Here is a 19,021-nt window from a genome sequence, read left to right as displayed (position 1 = left end):
AAACCTTTTTTGTTCCATTTATATGGTTCCAAAAAACAACTCTTACTGTTAGTTCTATTAAATGTGCATAATTTACAACAAAGTCCTTGAATTGAGTATGCTTGTAAAAACTATATTTGATCTTACGTTATAGATGTTTTTAATTTATATAATCTTTCAAGTTTAACTGAAGGTGTTTATGATCATGGATTAAAACGAAATCTTCTTGACGGTGCAATATTTATTTCCTTAAATTACCACAAATGGATTTAATCGACTTATTAAATCAATATCGATTATCGATTACCATTAATGAACTCTACTCGATTCGACTAATCATTATTTCTTTGCACCTTTGCCTTTGCAATTTTGCATAAAGCAAAGCATCTCAACAGGGTTTCCCTGGGGTTATGTATCGTAGTTTGAGATTCCAAACATTAAAATTCGTTAATCAAATTAAATAACTGCGTACTGGTTATCAGTGTTACGATAAATTAGATTAAAATTTTAGTTTGTATATGAATCATTTGTGAATCAACAATTTAGTTTTACAAACTTAGTACGACATGGGTTCAACTGAATCTTGACGTTTCTCCTGTAAGTTTTTTTTTTAATTTTAGAAAGGATCACGAACAGTGTTTTCGACGGAATGGTACTTTTCATGTATTTCTTCTATTAAATAGTGTTTTAATCGTTGTAATATCTAAAAAGGAGATTTTGGTAAGTAAATAACAAGAAATATTTAAAGGTGTTTCATGCTTGAATCGTAATTGATTATTTTTATGAAGCATAATAGTTTACGTTCGTACAAGTAACAAATTAACATGGTTTTGAGTATTGTTACTTTGATTACTTTGATTGTTGACTACTTTGATTAAAACAATAAAAATAATGATTGCATTTATAACAAAATAGTATTACAGTAATTGAAACGAATGGCTACATATTACGCATTTACGTATGTATATAACAATACATTTTAAAACATTTATTTACAATTTCAAATGATTAAAATCATTATTTAATCTGGAAGTCAACTTGGATGAATAGTTACAATTGTTTTGTATTTATAAAATGTGATAGCATTATGAATATAAAGTAATTCTGAAAACCAAATTTACATTGAGGCCACATTACATAAATTATACGAAAATTGTTATTTAAATATTCATTTTAGTTGGTGAAATATTGATTTTATGTATTTAGTGTCAAAAAACAAATACAAATGTGAATGAAACATGTTTTGTAATCCAACAGCAAAAATTAGAATGCTTTGTATCAAGAGAAAAATGGCATTTGACTGTTATTCATAAATACAGAAAGCTAGGCTGATATATTACATCTACTAATATTATAAAAAAGAAAAGATTTGTATTTATGGATTTTTGTAAATATTGAAATAACTCATTAACTACTGGGCCGATTTCAAAAATTCTTTCACCATTAAAAATGTAATGGCTGAGTAACATAGACTGTATTTTTTTTAATTTCTGATTTACGTGGACGAAGTCAGGAGCGACAGTTAGTGTTTAACATTATGAATAATTTATTCCTAATAGTAATAGGATTTTTAATTTATTTTTAGTGTTTCATAACCATTCTCTAGTCTGATGATGATGGGGACATAAACCAGAAAGTGTTAAAAATTAATGTGGATGGCTACAAAGGAAGAGGAAGACCGAAGAAAGTATGGATGGATTGTGTGAAAGAGGATTTGCTTAAGAAAGGAGTGGATTCAGATATGACGGCTGATAGAGATGTATGGAAGAGCAGCACATACTGTACCGACCATCCATAAGGGATAAGGGCAAGTGGATGATGATAACCATTCTCTAGTCTGGATAAATTCTAACAAATTTCCATCATAATCTGTGCATTACACATTTTGAGGCTTAGAAATTGTTATATTGTAAACCTGCTGTTGTTACTTAACTACAGTTTTTGGCCCCCCATTATTTACTCCATTGTTAACCTCCATCAGGTCTGGTAACGCTCGGGGGTAAATCTTGGACCTTAGGAATGATATATAGTATATATTTTTTCTAATTCACTAGCTGTTGCTCCCGACTTCGCTTGTAAGAACTTAAAAAATAATAAAAAACATAGTCAATGTTACTTACTGATAAGCTTTTTAATGTTGAAAGAATTTTTAAAATTATTCCAGGAGTTTTTGAGTTATTACAATACATACAAAAATACAAATCTTTCCTCTTTATATTATTAGTATAGATTATTATTTTTTTTACTAACCTTTAATATTTATACTAACCAAAGTTTCTTATAATCTTGACGACTAATACCTAGGGTTTCTTAAAGGTGGATTGTTAAATAACTTTGTTATGTCTACAGACATACCTACCAACACTTAGCCAGTACAGTTGGATAGTACTGCAAGCCAGGCATGAATTGTATAGACACTAGTTATGATTAAAGTTTGTGTCAATTGAATTCCAGTCCAGTTTGTGTAGCTATGGTCTACTGTATTGGATTTTGAAACATTAGTAGAGAGTTTTACATTTAATGAAGTGTATCGGTGACTCAGTGGTTTTTGACTTGTAATCTACAGGTCTTGGGTTGAATCCTGCTGTACTTATGTCCTTTTCGAATTTTCATATGTACATAATTTATCCGAAGTTCTTACGGTGAAGGAAAACATCGTGATGCACATATTGGTGAAGAAATTCAAAGATATGTGTGAATTCAAACCGCAGTGCGGCATAGTTGACTATGGCTCAGTCCCCCCTTACTTAGTGTATGCTCCGAGCCCCTCAGTAAGGACGTATAGTGATCTGGTGATGATGACATTTATGGTCAACTTATTTTATTGTTTTTTTTTTCAGAAAATCATGGAATCACAAGAGAAAAAAGACCGGCCAGTTTTCGAACGTAGCATAATGTTGACGCGATTCAAATTGTCACAGCAAAAGAGAGAAATAAAAGAAAAAAATCAATCATCGAAGGTTCTAAAATCACCGAAATCAAAGAAACAGAAAACACCTATTAAAAATAAAGAGAAATTAAAAATAAATGTTAACGATGAATATCATCCGAATAAATTGAAACGGAAGAAAATCGTTAAAAAAATTGTATTAAAACCGAAGAAAGATTTGAAAGTTATTGACTGGAATGACGATAAAAGAAAAAGAATGGGAATAAGTAAGTGATATCATAATCATTTGCCCCTTATCCTACTCCCATAGTGTCAGCACCCGGTTCTCCTCCAAATAACTCTATCATATGTCATCTTAGTCATTTTCACACAATACTTTCTACATCTACCTTCACCGGAGTACCACATTCATAATTTACACAAGTAATTTGACCACATAACTACTAAAGAAGGGTGGTGCAGTTACTAAGAAATTAACTGGATTAGAAATCTAGTAAGTCCAGGTTCAAATGTCACTATGTGCCTATGTTCTATTTTCAAATTTCATACTATCCGAAGGAGACAAGATATTTTTAATTAGAACTAACTTTTGCCAATGACTCCGTCTGCAGTTTAAAAAAACAAAAAGTATCCTATGTGTTTTTCCAAACTCTACATGTATGGCACTCAAGATTCGTTCAGCAGTTTAGGATAAAAACAAACATACATCTAAACTTTCACATACTAATATTATAAACTAGCTTTTGCCCGCGACTCCGTCCGGAATTTAAAAAAAATAGCCTATGTATTCTTCCAGACAATCTACATTTATACCAAATTTCATTGAGAGTGAGAAACATCCATCCATAAACGGAATAAATAGTATCCTATATCCGTCTGCTGGCTCTAAGCTACCTCCTCACCAATTTTCAGCCATCGGTAAAGCCATTTTTGAGTTATGAATAGTGTAAGTAACACGACTTTCTTTTATATATATAGGTGCAAAAGTTTAGATGGATGTTTGTTAGAGTTTGTAGCCTAAACTACTAAATGGATCTCGATGAAATTTGTCACAGATTTAGAACATAGTCTGGAATAGTAATCTAACTAATATTATAAATGCGAAAGTTTAGATGGATGGATGTTTGTTAGAGTTTGTAGCGTAAACTGCTGAACGGATTTCGGAGTAATTTGGTACAGATGTAGAGGATAGTCTGAAAGAACACATAGGCTACTCACTTTTGTTTTTTTAATTCCACGCGGACGGAGTCTCGAGCGAAAGCTAGTATATATATATATATATATAATATTGAATACAAATGATGATAACATTTTACAGAAACAAAACCTTCAAATATAAGAACGGAAACCAACCCAACATCTGATATAGAAGGTACATCAAGTCTAGATTCAGATGTGAGCTTTGATGAAGTGATACGAAGAGCTGATGATGAACTGGATGATGAGGGTCTGATGGAGATATTAACATGTCCCAGTCCTGTCTGGTGGGAGGATCCACCTGATGGTAATTATATGGAAGGTAAGATCTTGAACTAAGCGTAGCATTAAAAATAATGATTCTGCCAATTTTATTAAAAATAGCTGTGTAATTATGAAAGTTTTATTTTATTGTTTACATGTCAAATTATCATTACCAAATGTCAAAATGACATGACATGACAAACCTTAGCAATCTTTTTTCCTTGATGTTGGCAGCAACTTATGTTCTCTTTCCCACATTTAGGTTTTTATCCAAAATATTTACACCCTTAGTTTAATAGCGTGAAAATATATAGCCTAGAGCGTGACTTAAGTGTAGGGCTTTTTATTAAAAAAATAATTATTCAAAAATATGCTGTATACTGACATCTTAGGCAACAAAGAAGTGTTTACGCTTTATTATAATAGTATATAGTATATATATAGATGGGCAAAATTTTTAATAAACAAAATAATGTATTATTAAATATATGGAAGTTAAGAAAGTTGTCTAAGAGATTAAGCAATAAAAAATTTTGCTTATTTTGTAATTCAAGACCTTTCTGTTTGTCCTGAGCGGTCTTAGCATTAAAAGTAATTTTGTCTATTTTTAATTTATAATTGATAAAGCATATATATATAGCTCTTAGCATACATAGCAAGCATATATATACGAGCTATAGCTCTTATAGTTTTTGTGACTAATTTTTGCCCGCGACTTCATTTGTGCGGAATTAAAAAATTTTAAATAGCTTATGTGTTCTTCCAGACTATTCTACATCTATGAGATTTATTGAGATATGTTAAGTAATTTTAAATATATGTAACAAACATCCATACAAATATTCGCTATAAGTATGAAGTAAAAGTAATAAGTATGATTTTACGAATTTAAGTTTTAAATAAAATTGTTTATTTACACATGATGCCAGTATCTAAACACACATTTTAAAACATCCTGTATATATGAAAAAATGTTTTTTCAGGTCCAATAATCATACAAACAAACACATTAACATCAATGCCGGACCTAGTCCCAAGTTGCAGAAGGAAAAAAGCAAGAAAAAGAACGCCACAGAAGATTGTTAAAGAAGAATTTAAGAACGACTCAATAAACGAAAATCCTTTACAAAATAATCTAACAAACAAAACAATTGATTCTAAATTTAATTCGAAACGAAACAAACTGGAAGATTTATTAAGTGCAATGAAAAATAAATTAAAAAATACTGAAAATACAGTAAAAGAGATTAAAAAGGAGGATGTTTTTGAAGATAATAAAGAAGAAGGGAAACCTGAAATAGCTGATATAAGCGGAGATTCAGCCTATATTGACATTTCTATATTTGATAATGAAATTCTAAAACATTTGGAAAACATTAAAATACCTATAGAAGATATAGAACAGGCTAAAAGTAAACAAATAAATTCACCGAAACAAAAACACTATAAACATAAAGCGTTCTATACAAAAAAATCTAAAAGTTCACAAAAATCTCAGATCGAAAAGTCACAAACTGAAAAATCACAGACTGAAAATTTAAATATTCTCGACATTGGTAATGTAAAAATAAATCTGGAATCATTGAAACATATTAAAAATTTGAAAATTGGGATACCGCGAGAAAAAATATTAAACAGAAATAAAAAATCTAAAGCAATGAAAAAAATTAGTTCCAAAAAATCATTAAAAATTGATAATAATGAAATAAAAAATAATGATTTATCAAATAACGAAATAATAAAAGATTGGGTTCCAACAAAAGAAGCAAAAAATGTTGCAAAATCGTTAAATATAAAAAATGAAGTTGAAAATGAAACAAAAAATTTGGAAAAATCATTAAAAACTGCAAACAATGAAAGAGAAAATAATGAATCATCGGATAACGATATACAATTTGATATAAAGAATGAATATATTGAAGCAGATTTCGAAAAATCATTAAAAAACTTTAAAGAAACAAAAAATTTTTCAAATAACGAAATACCATTAACAATAAAAGACGAAGTTATTTCAAGTGATTACGAAGAATACGTAACCGTATTTGAAATAATCAATTCCGATGAAGAAACAGCAAGAAATTCAGAAACTAAAAGTGAAAAAATCGAAATAAAAAATGAAATACCATCAATAGAAGAAATCGATAAGAGCAAATTAAATTCTTATTACAAAAAATGTAAAAAACTGACGAAAAAAGATACAAAAAAGTCACAAAAAAAAGCGAAAAATAAGCTAAAAAATGCAAAAACCTGTAACGATTGCTTGGATACGAAAAATTCTATAATAGTTCCGAGCACTACTGATATAAAATATTGTTTAAAATGCTCATCTATTTTCGATGCTGATATTTGCAGTTACTGCATAAAAAAGGAAGAAAAATAAACGATATAAAAAGAAAAATTTCAAACAAAAAGTATTAAAAAAATGCCTAATCCTTGTGACGTCATACTTCTCAAATATGTAGAAAAAATGGGTAGGATGAGAAAAAATCGTTTTTTTTTAAATGGAGGTGGCTTGTACACCCTTGATAACCATAGATCTGTATAAATAGATAGGCGATTGTTTGGAAATGCCAGATTTTGCGTTCAGCTTTCGCATCTTTTAATGACTTAACTCTATTAGTTCCAAAATCACTACAAATTGCAACCATCAGCGCCAAAATAGCGAAAATTAAATTACAAGTAGCCTGTCTATTTAGTGACGTCAGTGTTCGAAACGTTAATCTAAAGTTTGTGTCTATCTAGTCTTTAAAAGTTCCAAAAGTTAAACAACTTTTAGAAAAAAAAAATTAAGAAAAACGCATTTTTTTTCTTCTAGTGATTTAGTAAATATTCGTATATTAAGCAAAAATAATGGAATCAAAACGTAGAAGAAAACGATCCTTAGTTTAATTAAAGTTTATTTAGTATTTTTTACGGTTTAAAATGTGAGTTTTTTTCTAAAAAAAAACAAATCTTGGACTGTTTTTGCGACTATCAATGTATTATTTTGTTATTTTTTGTAAATAAATGCTTAGTTTTAAAAGTGTAAATAAAAAAAAAACTGAATAAATATTGTGTTGTTTTATTTTTTGAAAGGATACGTAGGATTTTTTACTAAAAAAAAAAAAATTAATAACTGTCAATAAATGACCAAAGGCGGGACTGGCATTTAAGAAATATATGTACTAGACATGAACAACACTTTTTCACCGGTAACTTTTTTTAAAGGTACTATGTTGTCAAATTTAGTGCCGTCTCATATAACATTGAGTGAAAAATGTATCAAGTGAAGTGTCAACTATGCTCCCTTTATTATTATAACCCCTTTGTGGGACAAATACTATTTTTATTGGATTTAATCTATACTTATATTATAAAGAGGAAAGATTTGTATTTTTGTGTATATTGAAATAACACAAAAAGTAATGGGCCGATTTTAAATTTATCTGTGAGTAACATAGGCTATGTATTATTTTTAAATTTCACTCTGGTGAACAGCTAGTTAGAAGTATAATTTCAAGGAATCATTGTGTAAAAGAGACGTAAAATTGATCATTTTATAGATAGCAAAATGTATTGCCAACAATAAATGGAATATACTACTTTGAAGATAAAATAATTCGTCTAAGTAAACTGAGAAATGTTATTATATCTTTGTTGTATTTTTATCTATTGATTCTTATTGAAAAAGGACGATGTTATAAAAAAAACCACAATTCTAATGTAAATTTTTATTTCGCTAGTATTAACAAACAATTATCGGTCAGTTTTTTTCTTCATAACCTCTAAATTATCCGACACTATTCTCTCTCTACATTCATCTCGATACAATAAATCTAAAAGTCTGCTATCGGCGTCTGAGGGTTGCGTCACGTGACCCATAGACAATGTCCTCTGCCAGAGATGGTCCTGAAAATCATAAAAGAATTAGACATGTGTAAATCATTTGAACGGTTCAAATCCGCTCACTAGTATTGAGCTATGGCTCAACAACTTATTGATAGACTTTTAAAAGAACTCTGAACAGATTTAACAGTTTAGACTGATTTTAATCTTTGAGCGGTTCAACAACTAAAATAATTTAGCAGACAACAGCTCAACGCGATGTATAACTATAGGAGATTTACGGCCAGTTTCTTTTTATTATCTCTTCGTTTGCACTCACTGCTATCTAATTTCTTATTTGTAGGAAAAGGGGGGAAAAGTGGAACATCGCGATTGTACAAATAGAGCTGATCTGTGAAGTGCACTGATCTGAAGATCATTTTAGTTGAGTTACTATACCTGTAGCGGTTTAACACTTTGCCCGCCGAGGTCGCAGTCACCGCACATGTAGTTAGCGGGCGCGTGCGTCACGCTGTCGAAATCGTATGGAGTGGAGACCCAAGCCGCAGCTGGGGCGCGCTCGAAATGATGTTCTTTACCTAGGGTTAATAATAAATTACTATAAATTTAGTGTGGCTTTATTCTATTTATTTAATTTACAAGCATTGGGTTGATTTTTTGTAAAATTTTTCTTGAACTAAAATGAAGCCCAATTCTAATAAGACGCTATTTTCTTAGAATTCCTCGTTATTAAAACACAGAAAACTATAATCGTATCCATTACTAGTTTCTTTTATCTTAGCTAATAATTTTCAAATGAACAATCTAAAAAAAACATTCTTGTGTGCTATTTAATATAACTGAAACAATTTCAGTCCAGGATTGGTTATATCTCAAAGTCCAAGTCTTACTTCGAGTCGTACGTCCTTGTAAGTTTTAGAAATCTTTTTTTATTTATTTTATCTTACCTTTTTGTATTTTCCTCCAATCTATAGTAACATAGTTGTCTCTGTCGAATCTATTTGACATCATCGGCACGCCTAAAGCCCGCATTAGGTTCACAAGCACGTGGGCGGCGTGGCCCGGAGCTCCGTGCACCATAGATTCTAGATTTATAGTCTGTACCAAAAAGTTCCCTACACTATTAAGTTTATACTCTATGTTTTTTTTTTCTTAATAAAACGTTAAACATGAACATAACCTCTAATTGATTTGCAAACTCACCTGCTTTCCTTCTTTAAACCCAAGTACAGGAACTTCCTCTCCATCGTTTGTGAACCAGAGATAATTCTTAGGTTTTAAAACGGCATCGTTAGTGTCAATCTCTTGAAATACAACACAACTGCCTAACTCGATTGTGGTCATTGCGTATTTGAGGAGGTTATAATCTGGTGTAGTACCTAAAATAATTTACAGACAATTCAGCCTCGTCAGTTACTAGAAACGGTTTTAGAGTAGAGCACGGTTTTGCCTAGAAAGCCACAAATCTACGAATAATACAATCTCCCCCAAGCCATAGTAAAGATGGCGCCAAGACTCGCCCATGCCGCTAGTAGCAATAATGCGCGGTTCACACTTAACCAGGACAGTTGGTCAAAACCGCTGAATAACTGGACTGATAATTCATTAGCACAGTATGAATGCTAACTTGCACCAATAAATGCTTACAATCTATGATTAGACATCACAACTGTCCAATTGTACTGGCCAAATGTGAACCGGGCATAATATAATACCGACTGTTATTGCACGAACTTTTCATTTCCGCTAATTTTTCGTCCACCGAGAATAAATTGGTTACTTTTTTCATTAAGAATCAAGAGGTTATGACATAATTTTACATAATTGTTGTCGTATTTCAAGAAGTAAAAAAAAACTGTTATGAACTTACGCATTTTCTCATCAACACCGTACATAACTATTGCCAAAGGCCATATCTTGTCTTTATAATACTCCGTGTTATCAGAAGTTAATCGCAAAGCGTCCGAAGTATCCCCTAGTCGTCTAGACGCGACTGAACGTTGCGCTTGAGCTCCGCATTCTACGTGGTAATGTGCATTTATGTAGTTCCTATCAGGCGGCGTTAGAAGTGTTGGATGGGTCGAATCTGCATCCTTGGGGAATTAAAATGTGTAAAAACTACAACAGCTTGTAAAAAAATACAACGATTAAACGATATCATGCTTAAAAAATAATTAATTTCAATGTAAAGACTTACACGTTCTTGGAATTTCTTCACCAAATCGTAGCTGTTGATTGTCGAAACTGAAAAATATATGATATTTTGCTTACTATTTTTTTTTTGCATTAAGTAACAAAATTAACAAACCCGTTTGTTCGACGCTCGCTCGTAGCATTTCCATTACAATTCTAGCGATATCCTTGCTATTTATACATTTATAACCTATAGGCATATCCTGTAAAACAAATGTAATTTTCACGTAACTACCTACATTTAACATTTAAATTCTCAAGGAGGCGATAGGTGCCCCGCCCTAACCTCAGCAAACATTCATCCATACAAACAATAGGTTTTATAACAGTCTAGTTTTCGCGCGCGAAAACGTCATCTGGGAATAAAAAAAGTTAATAGCCTATGCATTCTTCCAGTCTCTCTTCTACATCTGTGCCAAATTTCATCGAAATCCGTTCAGCAGTTTAAGTTACAAACTCTAACATCCATCTATACTTTTGCATTTACAATATTAGTAAGATAGAATATTTACTTACTATAACACTGCCGGTGAAATTGTATATACTCGGCGGACAGTTCTTTCTTTTATCTGGATTATTTATAAAAAGAATCTTATCTTTCTCGTCTGCTGTATAATTATTTGGTGTATAGAAGAATTTAACGCAGATCTCATTTTGTAGTTGTGATAAAGTCGTTATAATCTCATCTTGAGAATGTATGTCTATAAAGAAAAAAACCTACTGTAGACGTATAAATCTCTGAGTCGGTTAAACAGATCAACTTACAGTCTTCGATCGTTGAGTCGTGGCTCAACAACTAAATTATCAGCACTATAACTATGTGAACTGGGCCGAGAGTTGTCCGATGACTCAAATCATGCCTTAATTGAACTGATCTGCTATAAGGACCGTGAGCTGATCTACAGATCGATCTTATTGGGTTACCCACGACTATTACTCAGGGAAAAAATACTCATTGAAACACATCACTAAAGACCGGTTCAGTGAACATTCAAATACATGTCATTTGCGCTTCTGATTGTTTGCTCCTGTGAAAACTTCATAATTATATTTTAACCAGGAACATATAATAAAAAACCTCTCAACAATGCGGGAAAATATAAAACTACAGACTATACGTAGGTTACGAAATAAATAAACCTATTAAAGCGCCCTGAGGCCTAATTTTATGCGCGGTTCACACTTGGCCAGTATAGTTGGATAGTTGTTACGGCCAGTTATAGATTTTATGAACTCAATGGCTCCAGTATTCACATAATGCAAGTATTTGCCAAGCCATTTCTTGATTGCTACTGACTTACTGTACTGCCAAGTGTGAATCGTGCATAATACTATAACGGTTTTTTATATTAAAAAAAAATATACCATAATCTTTTTTATTAATAGCATAATGTACTACTCCCTTTCTCCACAGCCGACAAGTGACGTAGCCCGCGCAAAACAACACTACGAATAACGAACGCATTTCGAAGAATAGGTTGGAAAATGTTTTGTCGTTAAATTTTAATTGAATTGAGGTTATACGACATCGTTGATTTAAACAAATAAATCGAAATTTTATATACAATTTCTTTGCGTAAATTAGCAATTTAATAAAAGATAAGCATAGATTTCGTTCGAATGGGCCGGCACGCCCGGTGTAATACCACGACCACACAGACAGGCGTGAAATGGAAGCAATTCCGTGTTTCGTCTGATGAGTGTGGTGTCGGAGGCCTAATTTAAGTCCTTTTCTCTTTACCACCCTTTTCTTATAAGGAGAGGATGGGAACGGGAAGTGGATTTACGGAAGAAGAGATGCATAGGAAGGGGAAATATCCTCTTTATGTGCATCTCCTCCTCTGTCGGTTAAGGGTAGGCAACGCATCTGCAATTGCGGATGTCTATTGGCTGTGGTCGCTTCGCCACTTTGGCGGATGCAGGTGGCCGCTTGCTCGTTTGCCATCTTATGTTATAAAAAAAAATTTATTCTTGAACGTACATAGATCCTCTATTATACTTAATATTATAAATGCGAAGTTTAGATGGATGTTTGTTAGAGTTTGTAGCCTAAACTGCTGAACGGATTTCGGTGAAATTTGATAAAGGTGTCGAGGTTAGTCTGGAAGAACACGTACTCACTTGTGTTTTTTTAAATTCCACGCGGACGGAAGCTAGTAGTTTATAATGATAGATTTTTAATCTAACTTTCGCCCGCGTCTCCGTCCGCGTGGAATTAAAAAAACAAAGTTTCAGCAAGGTCATGTCATTTTATGCTTACAGCCGAATACTGAAATGACATTTCAATGCGTATCTTAAATAAGGCCACGGTAAAACTTCTAATGCCATGTTTCTGGAGTTACCATTAATTTTATCATTATTTAGTGATTCTTTACTGTTAGATGGACCTTAGTTTCAATGTAAAACTCAAGTAATATAGTTCGGAAACGAATTTCATGAAATTATTGAACCAAAAACACTAACAAATGGTTAAATTTAGTTGGGAAACCGCCCAAAGTCCTTTAAAATATCAACGTCTTTCAGATTGTAAGCGGCACTTACGAAGCAAAGTATACATATGTATACCAGTTTTTAAAATACTGAAAGTTAATTTCGTTTTATTCTAATTAATATAAAGAGACGATTGTTTTTGCTAGTAATAAAAGGTAAACAACGGTAAATAAAAACTTGTATTTATTGAATCATTTATTTTATAAAAACCCACACAATAATAAATCATTTGTTAGTCATCGTCTTCCCAACCTTATCTAACTCCCCTAATATCGGCTCCGGATTTTCCTCCTCCAAATAACAACAGCCATCATCACGGTCATCACTCCCTTCATCATCTCACCTTTCTAGTTATTAACGGCCTGTCTGATAACTCAGATAGCTTAAAAATTTGGTCACTGTGAACCCAACCGTCACCCCGCTGTCCCCACGTGGAGACAGATGAGAATAAAAAGTTTTATAGGTTCCACCTTTTAGTCCCACTATCACCAATAAGGTGACAGATGAAACCGTTAAGATATAAAATAAGTCCCCTCGTCGCAAAACGTGGGACAGATAAAACTTTACTTTCTCATATGTCTTCGCGTGGGGACAGAGCCGTGTGACGGTTGGGTAAAAGCCGTCCCTGTCAGATAAGGTAACAAAATCCGATATTTCACACAACACTTAATATACATATTATAACAAAAACTTTTTATATATATTTGTTAGTAAGCAACCTTATGCGTTAGTTGTATGGTCAACTACGCATTAGCCGCTATCCAGGATATGTAGTCCATCACGTCAGTGAATACCGCAGGCTGTTTGCTTGGACAGACAGCTCTTGGTACGTACGATGATATGCCAATCTGCAAATACAACATAATCCTCTAATTTTTCGCAATTAATATGATTTATTTACAAAAGTAGGGGAAAATAAATTTACTTTATTGTTTACATTTGTCAAATTCTCAATTACAAATGTCAAAATAACCGTTACCACAGTAAACTCGCTTCCTTAATGTTGGCAGCTTGTAAAGGTCCCTTTCCAGCATGAAGGATTTTTCCAAATTAATCCTCTAAGTTTAATAGCGTGAAAATATATAGCCTAAAGCGTGACGTAACTGTAGGGTTTTATATTAAAGAAAGAATTATTCAAAAACATACTGTGATTGCCGACATCTTACGAAACAAAGTATAGAAGATATCTCACCAAGACTTGCTGCCCTTCGTGTGTCATGACAAGAGGTGCCCCGGAGCCCTCGAAGCAAGTGCTTCCGTTTGCACTGCTCGCGCACATCTTGGCCTCGTTCATATTGCTGTATGTACGCCCGCACAACTCATTACTGTTCACCTCAAACGTCACATTGTTCAGAAACTGACCATCTACACAAAATAACAAACAGTTTACAAAGCATAACTCAATCACAGAATGTGCAGGATTTTCACATACGGGTTTAAGAACAGATGACTGGCCTAGTCACTAACTTAGTGTAGGCTCCGAGCTTATGGGTCCGTATAGTGAGTTGGTGAAACATGTAGCGTGTTATATAATAAGTGACATGGTAAACAAGATCTATGTCACATAAATGATACTGACCGTTCTCAGTGAGTCCAAAGCCGATGGCCTGTGCGGAGTAACCCGTCAAATCGCTTTGCAATAGCGAACCCCACGGCAAACGGATGGGAGCCACGACATCTGCAAGTGCAACTTAAGTTTTTTTTTTTGTTTTTATCATAAACATTAATTTCGCGAGGATACGTCTAATTCAACTAGCGTCACAACAGAAATATAAGAGATTAGAACGTCTTACTCTCTAAAAACGGTAAACCCACTGTTGAACTCACCATTAAATGTAACATTGGGGAGGAAAAGCAGTGCAATGTCGTTGTCCAACGTGTACCTATTGTAGTTCTCGTGTAGTACAGTCTTATTGGTGGTGAGTCTTATGCCGCCGCTGTATAACTTCATAGAGCCTAAGACCATGGTGTAGTTACGTCCGTAGTCCCTGCCATCCAGAAAACAATGTGCCGCGGTCAACACACTAGTCTTAGTAAGTAGGGAGCCTCCGCACATCGATGTAGACCCTGACCTTAGCTGGATTATCATATTACCCTATATACAAAAAGAGCCATTAGTGAACATGATGGGACAGTCTATCTTTTTTATACAAATATCATAAAGCGTAAACACACACTTCTTTGTTGCCTAAGGTCTCAGCAATTACAGCATATTTTTGAATAATTATTTTTTTTATAAAAAGCCCAACACTTGCGTCACGCTTCAGGCTATATATTTTAACGCCATTAAACATTTTGGATAAAAACCCTAATGTGGGAAAGAGACCATAAGTTGCTGCCAACATCAAGAAAGATTGCTAAGGTTTGTCATGTCATGTCATTTTGAAATTCACTATTGATAATTTGGAACATGTAAATAATAAAATAAATCATAATTTTTTGCGGATGAAGTCGCACGGGAACATCTAGTAAATATTTTGATACATTTCGTTTATTAATCGGATCGATATCAAGGATCCGATATCTGTTTCAGCTGTATTCTGCCCATCCTTATCCTACTTGCCTAAGCTCTGCGCACCGGGTTATCTTCGTTCAATTTGATTTCAGCTGTGCTTTAGTAACGGTATACATTACTACAATGATATACATCAACCAAAGTGGAAGATCTACTAAAAAAGATAAGACACAGGCAATTAAGGCTTAATAATAATATAACATTACCACGAAGGGGTATTCTTTGAGCAGCGAAGATTCGTCGGTGATTGTATTAGTGGTATTACTGCCGGCGAGTTCCGCTTTGCGTATCTTCTCCGCCAGTGGTATCCCCACACGCTGGTGGTAGTACTGCTCCGCCAGATACACCGGGTTTAAAGACAGACCAACGTCTAATTCGACGCCGAGAGCGCTGCCTAGGAGAAGGCAGTGGAGCCAGAACATGATGTCACGCTATCAACAAATATATAAGTCAACTAGCTGCTGCTCGCGAATTCGCCCGCTTGAAATACCTACACATAGAAAAATTACCTTTCTAAAAGTGAAAGAATTTTCAAAATCGACCAAGTAGTTTTTGAGTTATTTCAAGACATACAAAAATACAAATCTTTCCACTTGATAACATTAGCATGGACTTGCTTTCGGCCGCGCGGAATAAAGGAAACAAATACAAGTAACCTATGTGTTCTTCCAGACTAACCTCTCCATATATACTAAATTTCATAAAAACCCGTACTACAGCCTGTGGCGATGTAACTGGCATGCGTAGACTCGATTACGCATGTCAGAGTTCGAGGAGAGAAAGAATGTCAGTAGATTAGAAAACTATAGCGAGTAACGGAAGCATGTAAAATAAAGATATAAGAAGATAAATACGTCTTTAAGCCCTTTAGGCTACAAACTCTAACAAAAATCAACCTAATTATTTAAACTTTCCCATTAATAATATTAGTATGATAGGTAACAAGGGCTCAGTGAATCTTCTATACCCATAAAGACACAATTCCTAGCAGGTAACTTTACGCCCCTTTACTTTACAGTAACGGGAGCCTTAATATGGAAATCTTGGATTATTCCCAACCGTCACCCAGCTCCGTTCCCACGTCGGTACAGGTGAGAATAAAAAGTTTCAATTATCCCAACTTTTGCGACGAGGGGACGGTTAAAACTTATTTTATATTTTATAACGGTTCCATTTGTCACCGTATTAGTGATAGTGGGACTAAAAGGTGGGACGGATGAAACTATTTTCTCACGTGTGGCGGAGCGTGGTGACGGTTGAGAATAATATAAATATAAGTCAAATATAAATAATGGTCTTGATCTCAACAAGCGTTAATGAGTTTATTAAAATAAATTCAAGTGAAGTGTCAACTATTTCTTCTGCATATTTTTCAATCTTTTCATTTTAAACTAGATAAGAAATTACAATACTTACATTGCGTGTGGCACCGAGGAAAGTTTTGTACTGACCCATATTAAGGCCTATGGACTATAAGAGACCTAAAGCTAGACTGACTAACCTCATAAACGATGCACTTATTTGTACCAAAACTTATTTCCGAAAATATCATCTTTGTAAATACAAATGTAATAAATTAACCTGAAATTTCACTTGTGCAAACCATGTTTTTGTCTTAAATTAAAAGTGTGGCCATTTATATGTTTGTTTTACATAATATATTGCCTTTTTTATGTCTATACCAATATTATAAAGTGGAAAGATTTATGTTTTTGGATTTTCACATGTATTTGATTCACGTATTTTAAGGCGCTGTTCTCGCGAATTGCGCATCTTTGGAAGCATAGAACAGGATTTCTACAAAGATTTGATTCGTGATATTTTAGTATTTGTAACTTTAGTCCTTTAACTAAAGTCTCGTGGAACAGAATCACGATTGGACAAACTTTTCTCGACAGATTTATTTTTTGAAAATGTGCCTAATTCTGTAAAAATCTCCATATATTTGCAATACTACAACGAAAGCAAAAACTCGAAGTGGTTTATTTGGTACACGAGTACTTTATCTTCTGTTAACCCGAAGCTTTTAGCAATACGTTGATTAGTTAATTTTTAATCGAATTTAATTAAAATCTACTCTTAATGCCATCCCGATTTAGCGTCAATCCGCCCGCGGGCATCGTTAGGAGCGGTTCTGTGCTCGTCGTTCCGGCGAAACCCCCTCCACACCCCGCATTTATGTGACCACGCGTGTGACGGAAAAGACGATAGCCCAGGCCCGGACGATAGGTCGCTCTCTTTTTGACCGACTTCCCAAAAGAAGAAGATACTCAATTCGTCTGTATGTATTTTTTTATTTTTTATGTGTATTACGGCTAGAGAAGGAATTTTACCCGGAAAAAACTCTCATGTGGGAAAAAACAGGAGAAGAAACCCGGGGAAAATTTCCGAATGGGAAAATATTCGTTTTTTTCATATTTGCATATAAAAAATCTAGGTAATGTGTAGATACAAGTATATATCAAATAGTACGTACTATTACTACTAGTTAGAGCTGATCTTATATTGTCGCGCTCAGGGCGCCCACCCTGATGCGCGCCTCCTGGGCACTGCTGGTCCTTGGTTTATCCCGCCCTCTCGCAGCCCTCGTGGCCGGAGGAGGTGCGGCCGTGGGGGCTGTGGGATGGATATGGTTTCTAATCTATACTATAGTTTGTCTTAATTATTTCGATTAGTTTGACAATTTATTTCAAATTTAGTAGCATGTATATTATCGATTTGTATTTTTATAGAAGTTGGAATCGATAGATTTATAGTTATAACTTAACAATAATCATGACAAATAATGAGAGTAAGTAAATGTTTATTACTAGTACAGCCGTACGTAATAGTAAGATAAGTAACTAACTAAAATTAAAAATTAACCAATTGTTATCTCCGACTCCGATCGAACTGAATTCAAAAAACATAACCTCAATTTTAAGAGTGCGCGATTGTCGATTGTTTCGCAGCTTTAACTGTTTAGTTGCACAACTAAAAATCAAGTATAGTGTGTCTAAATAATTTAGATTAGTTTGACAATTCACTTCAAATTTAGTAGGGATGGGTTGTGTAAAATCAGTCATGAATCTGATCGATTTTCGATTTTTATTCTTATAGAAGTTGCATCGCTAAATTCTCTACACTATAGTCAATACTAGAATTGTCCTATACAATAGTTAATAAGAAAATAATAATTTTAGTTGAGTTTGATAGTTATTTAAACTGAATATCGATAGTTCAAAATTGTTCGCTATGTGTGTTTGTTTCGTTACTACAACACCTGTCTATTAAGTATGGCATTTGCCTTTATACAAATTGAATTCGATACTTCATATGCGTCATTTATCAAACTAATCTATCCTATTTAGACAAACTATAATACAGTAGAACCTCGATAACTCAAACCTCTATAACTTCAAAAAATATGTTACCTTCCCATCAGAGCCCAAAACCTATATAACATAGACCCTTGATAACTTAAAACCTCTATAACTTAAAATATTTTGTGTTTCCCTTGGACTTTAAGTAGACTGTATTAGAGAAAAGAATTGGATTTTTGTATGTATTCGATTCACGTAAAAACTCCTGGGCTGATTTCAAAAATAGGTTATAGTTATCAAAAAAAAAAAATTACACGCGGGCGAAGTCGCTAGCAACAGCTAGTAAGAAATAAAGAAAGTAGAGAA

The 19,021-nt window shown here is 33.5% G+C and overlaps 3 protein-coding genes across 4 annotated transcripts; 1 reads left to right on the top strand and 2 right to left on the bottom strand.

The window, feature by feature from the left end:
• The first annotated feature begins 309 nt into the window (after positions 1 to 309).
• Positions 310 to 6,710, top strand: LOC106109756. The gene is made up of 5 exons (XM_013291736.1): positions 310 to 576; positions 2,820 to 3,135; positions 4,188 to 4,388; positions 5,314 to 5,947; positions 6,683 to 6,710. Exons 2-5 carry the CDS (start codon positions 2,826 to 2,828, stop codon positions 6,708 to 6,710), a joined length of 1,173 nt encoding a protein of 390 aa, XP_013147190.1. The 5' UTR covers positions 310 to 576; positions 2,820 to 2,825.
• Positions 6,711 to 8,065: 1,355 nt separating this feature from the next.
• LOC106108887 lies at positions 8,066 to 11,458 on the bottom strand. The gene is made up of 8 exons (XM_013290586.1): positions 10,865 to 11,458; positions 10,464 to 10,551; positions 10,353 to 10,399; positions 10,026 to 10,248; positions 9,359 to 9,534; positions 9,103 to 9,253; positions 8,594 to 8,733; positions 8,066 to 8,218 (listed from the first exon to the last, which is right to left on the bottom strand). The coding sequence occupies exons 2-8, from the start codon at positions 10,546 to 10,548 to the stop codon at positions 8,066 to 8,068; spliced, it is 975 nt and encodes a 324-aa protein (XP_013146040.1). The 5' UTR covers positions 10,549 to 10,551; positions 10,865 to 11,458.
• Positions 11,459 to 13,351: 1,893 nt separating this feature from the next.
• Positions 13,352 to 18,329, bottom strand: LOC106101223 (collagenase-like). 2 transcript variants are annotated; one of them, XM_013280418.1, is made up of 6 exons: positions 18,219 to 18,329; positions 15,560 to 17,969; positions 14,666 to 14,933; positions 14,418 to 14,516; positions 14,031 to 14,203; positions 13,352 to 13,686 (listed from the first exon to the last, which is right to left on the bottom strand). In XM_013280418.1, exons 2-6 carry the CDS (start codon positions 15,773 to 15,775, stop codon positions 13,582 to 13,584), a joined length of 861 nt encoding a protein of 286 aa, XP_013135872.1. In that variant the 5' UTR covers positions 15,776 to 17,969; positions 18,219 to 18,329; the 3' UTR covers positions 13,352 to 13,581. The 2 variants fall into 2 exon arrangements, with proteins under 2 accessions (XP_013135872.1, XP_013135950.1); XM_013280496.1 differs by lacking the exon at positions 18,219 to 18,329 and having other exon boundaries at positions 15,560 to 15,784; positions 17,830 to 18,063.
• Between the last annotated feature and the right edge of the window lie 692 nt (positions 18,330 to 19,021).

This window comes from Papilio polytes, unplaced genomic scaffold (assembly GCF_000836215.1).
Source record: "Papilio polytes unplaced genomic scaffold, Ppol_1.0 DF824493.1, whole genome shotgun sequence".
In the NCBI taxonomy this organism is placed as follows: Eukaryota; Metazoa; Arthropoda; class Insecta; order Lepidoptera; family Papilionidae; genus Papilio; species Papilio polytes.
This window is presented reverse-complemented; position numbering and strand designations above follow the sequence as displayed.

Coding starts and splice junctions, on each gene's coding strand:
- LOC106109756 (XM_013291736.1), top strand. CDS start 2,826: ATGGAATCACAAGAGAAAAAAGACCGGCCAGTTTTCGAACGTAGCATA. Junction 4,389..5,313: donor TGATGGTAATTATATGGAAG/GTAAGATCTTGA, acceptor ATGTTTTTTCAG/GTCCAATAATCATACAAACA. Junction 5,948..6,682: donor AATTTGAAAATTGGGATACC/GCGAGAAAAAAT, acceptor TGATATTTGCAG/TTACTGCATAAAAAAGGAAG.
- LOC106108887 (XM_013290586.1), bottom strand. CDS start 10,548: ATGCCTATAGGTTATAAATGTATAAATAGCAAGGATATCGCTAGAATT. Junction 8,734..9,102: donor TTGGAGGAAAATACAAAAAG/GTAAGATAAAAT, acceptor TATTAACCCTAG/GTAAAGAACATCATTTCGAG. Junction 8,219..8,593: donor AAAGTGTTAAACCGCTACAG/GTATAGTAACTC, acceptor TATGATTTTCAG/GACCATCTCTGGCAGAGGAC.
- LOC106101223 (XM_013280418.1), bottom strand. CDS start 15,775: ATGTTCTGGCTCCACTGCCTTCTCCTAGGCAGCGCTCTCGGCGTCGAA. Junction 14,517..14,665: donor CCCCAATGTTACATTTAATG/GTGAGTTCAACA, acceptor TTGCACTTGCAG/ATGTCGTGGCTCCCATCCGT. Junction 14,204..14,417: donor CTTTGGACTCACTGAGAACG/GTCAGTATCATT, acceptor TATTTTGTGTAG/ATGGTCAGTTTCTGAACAAT.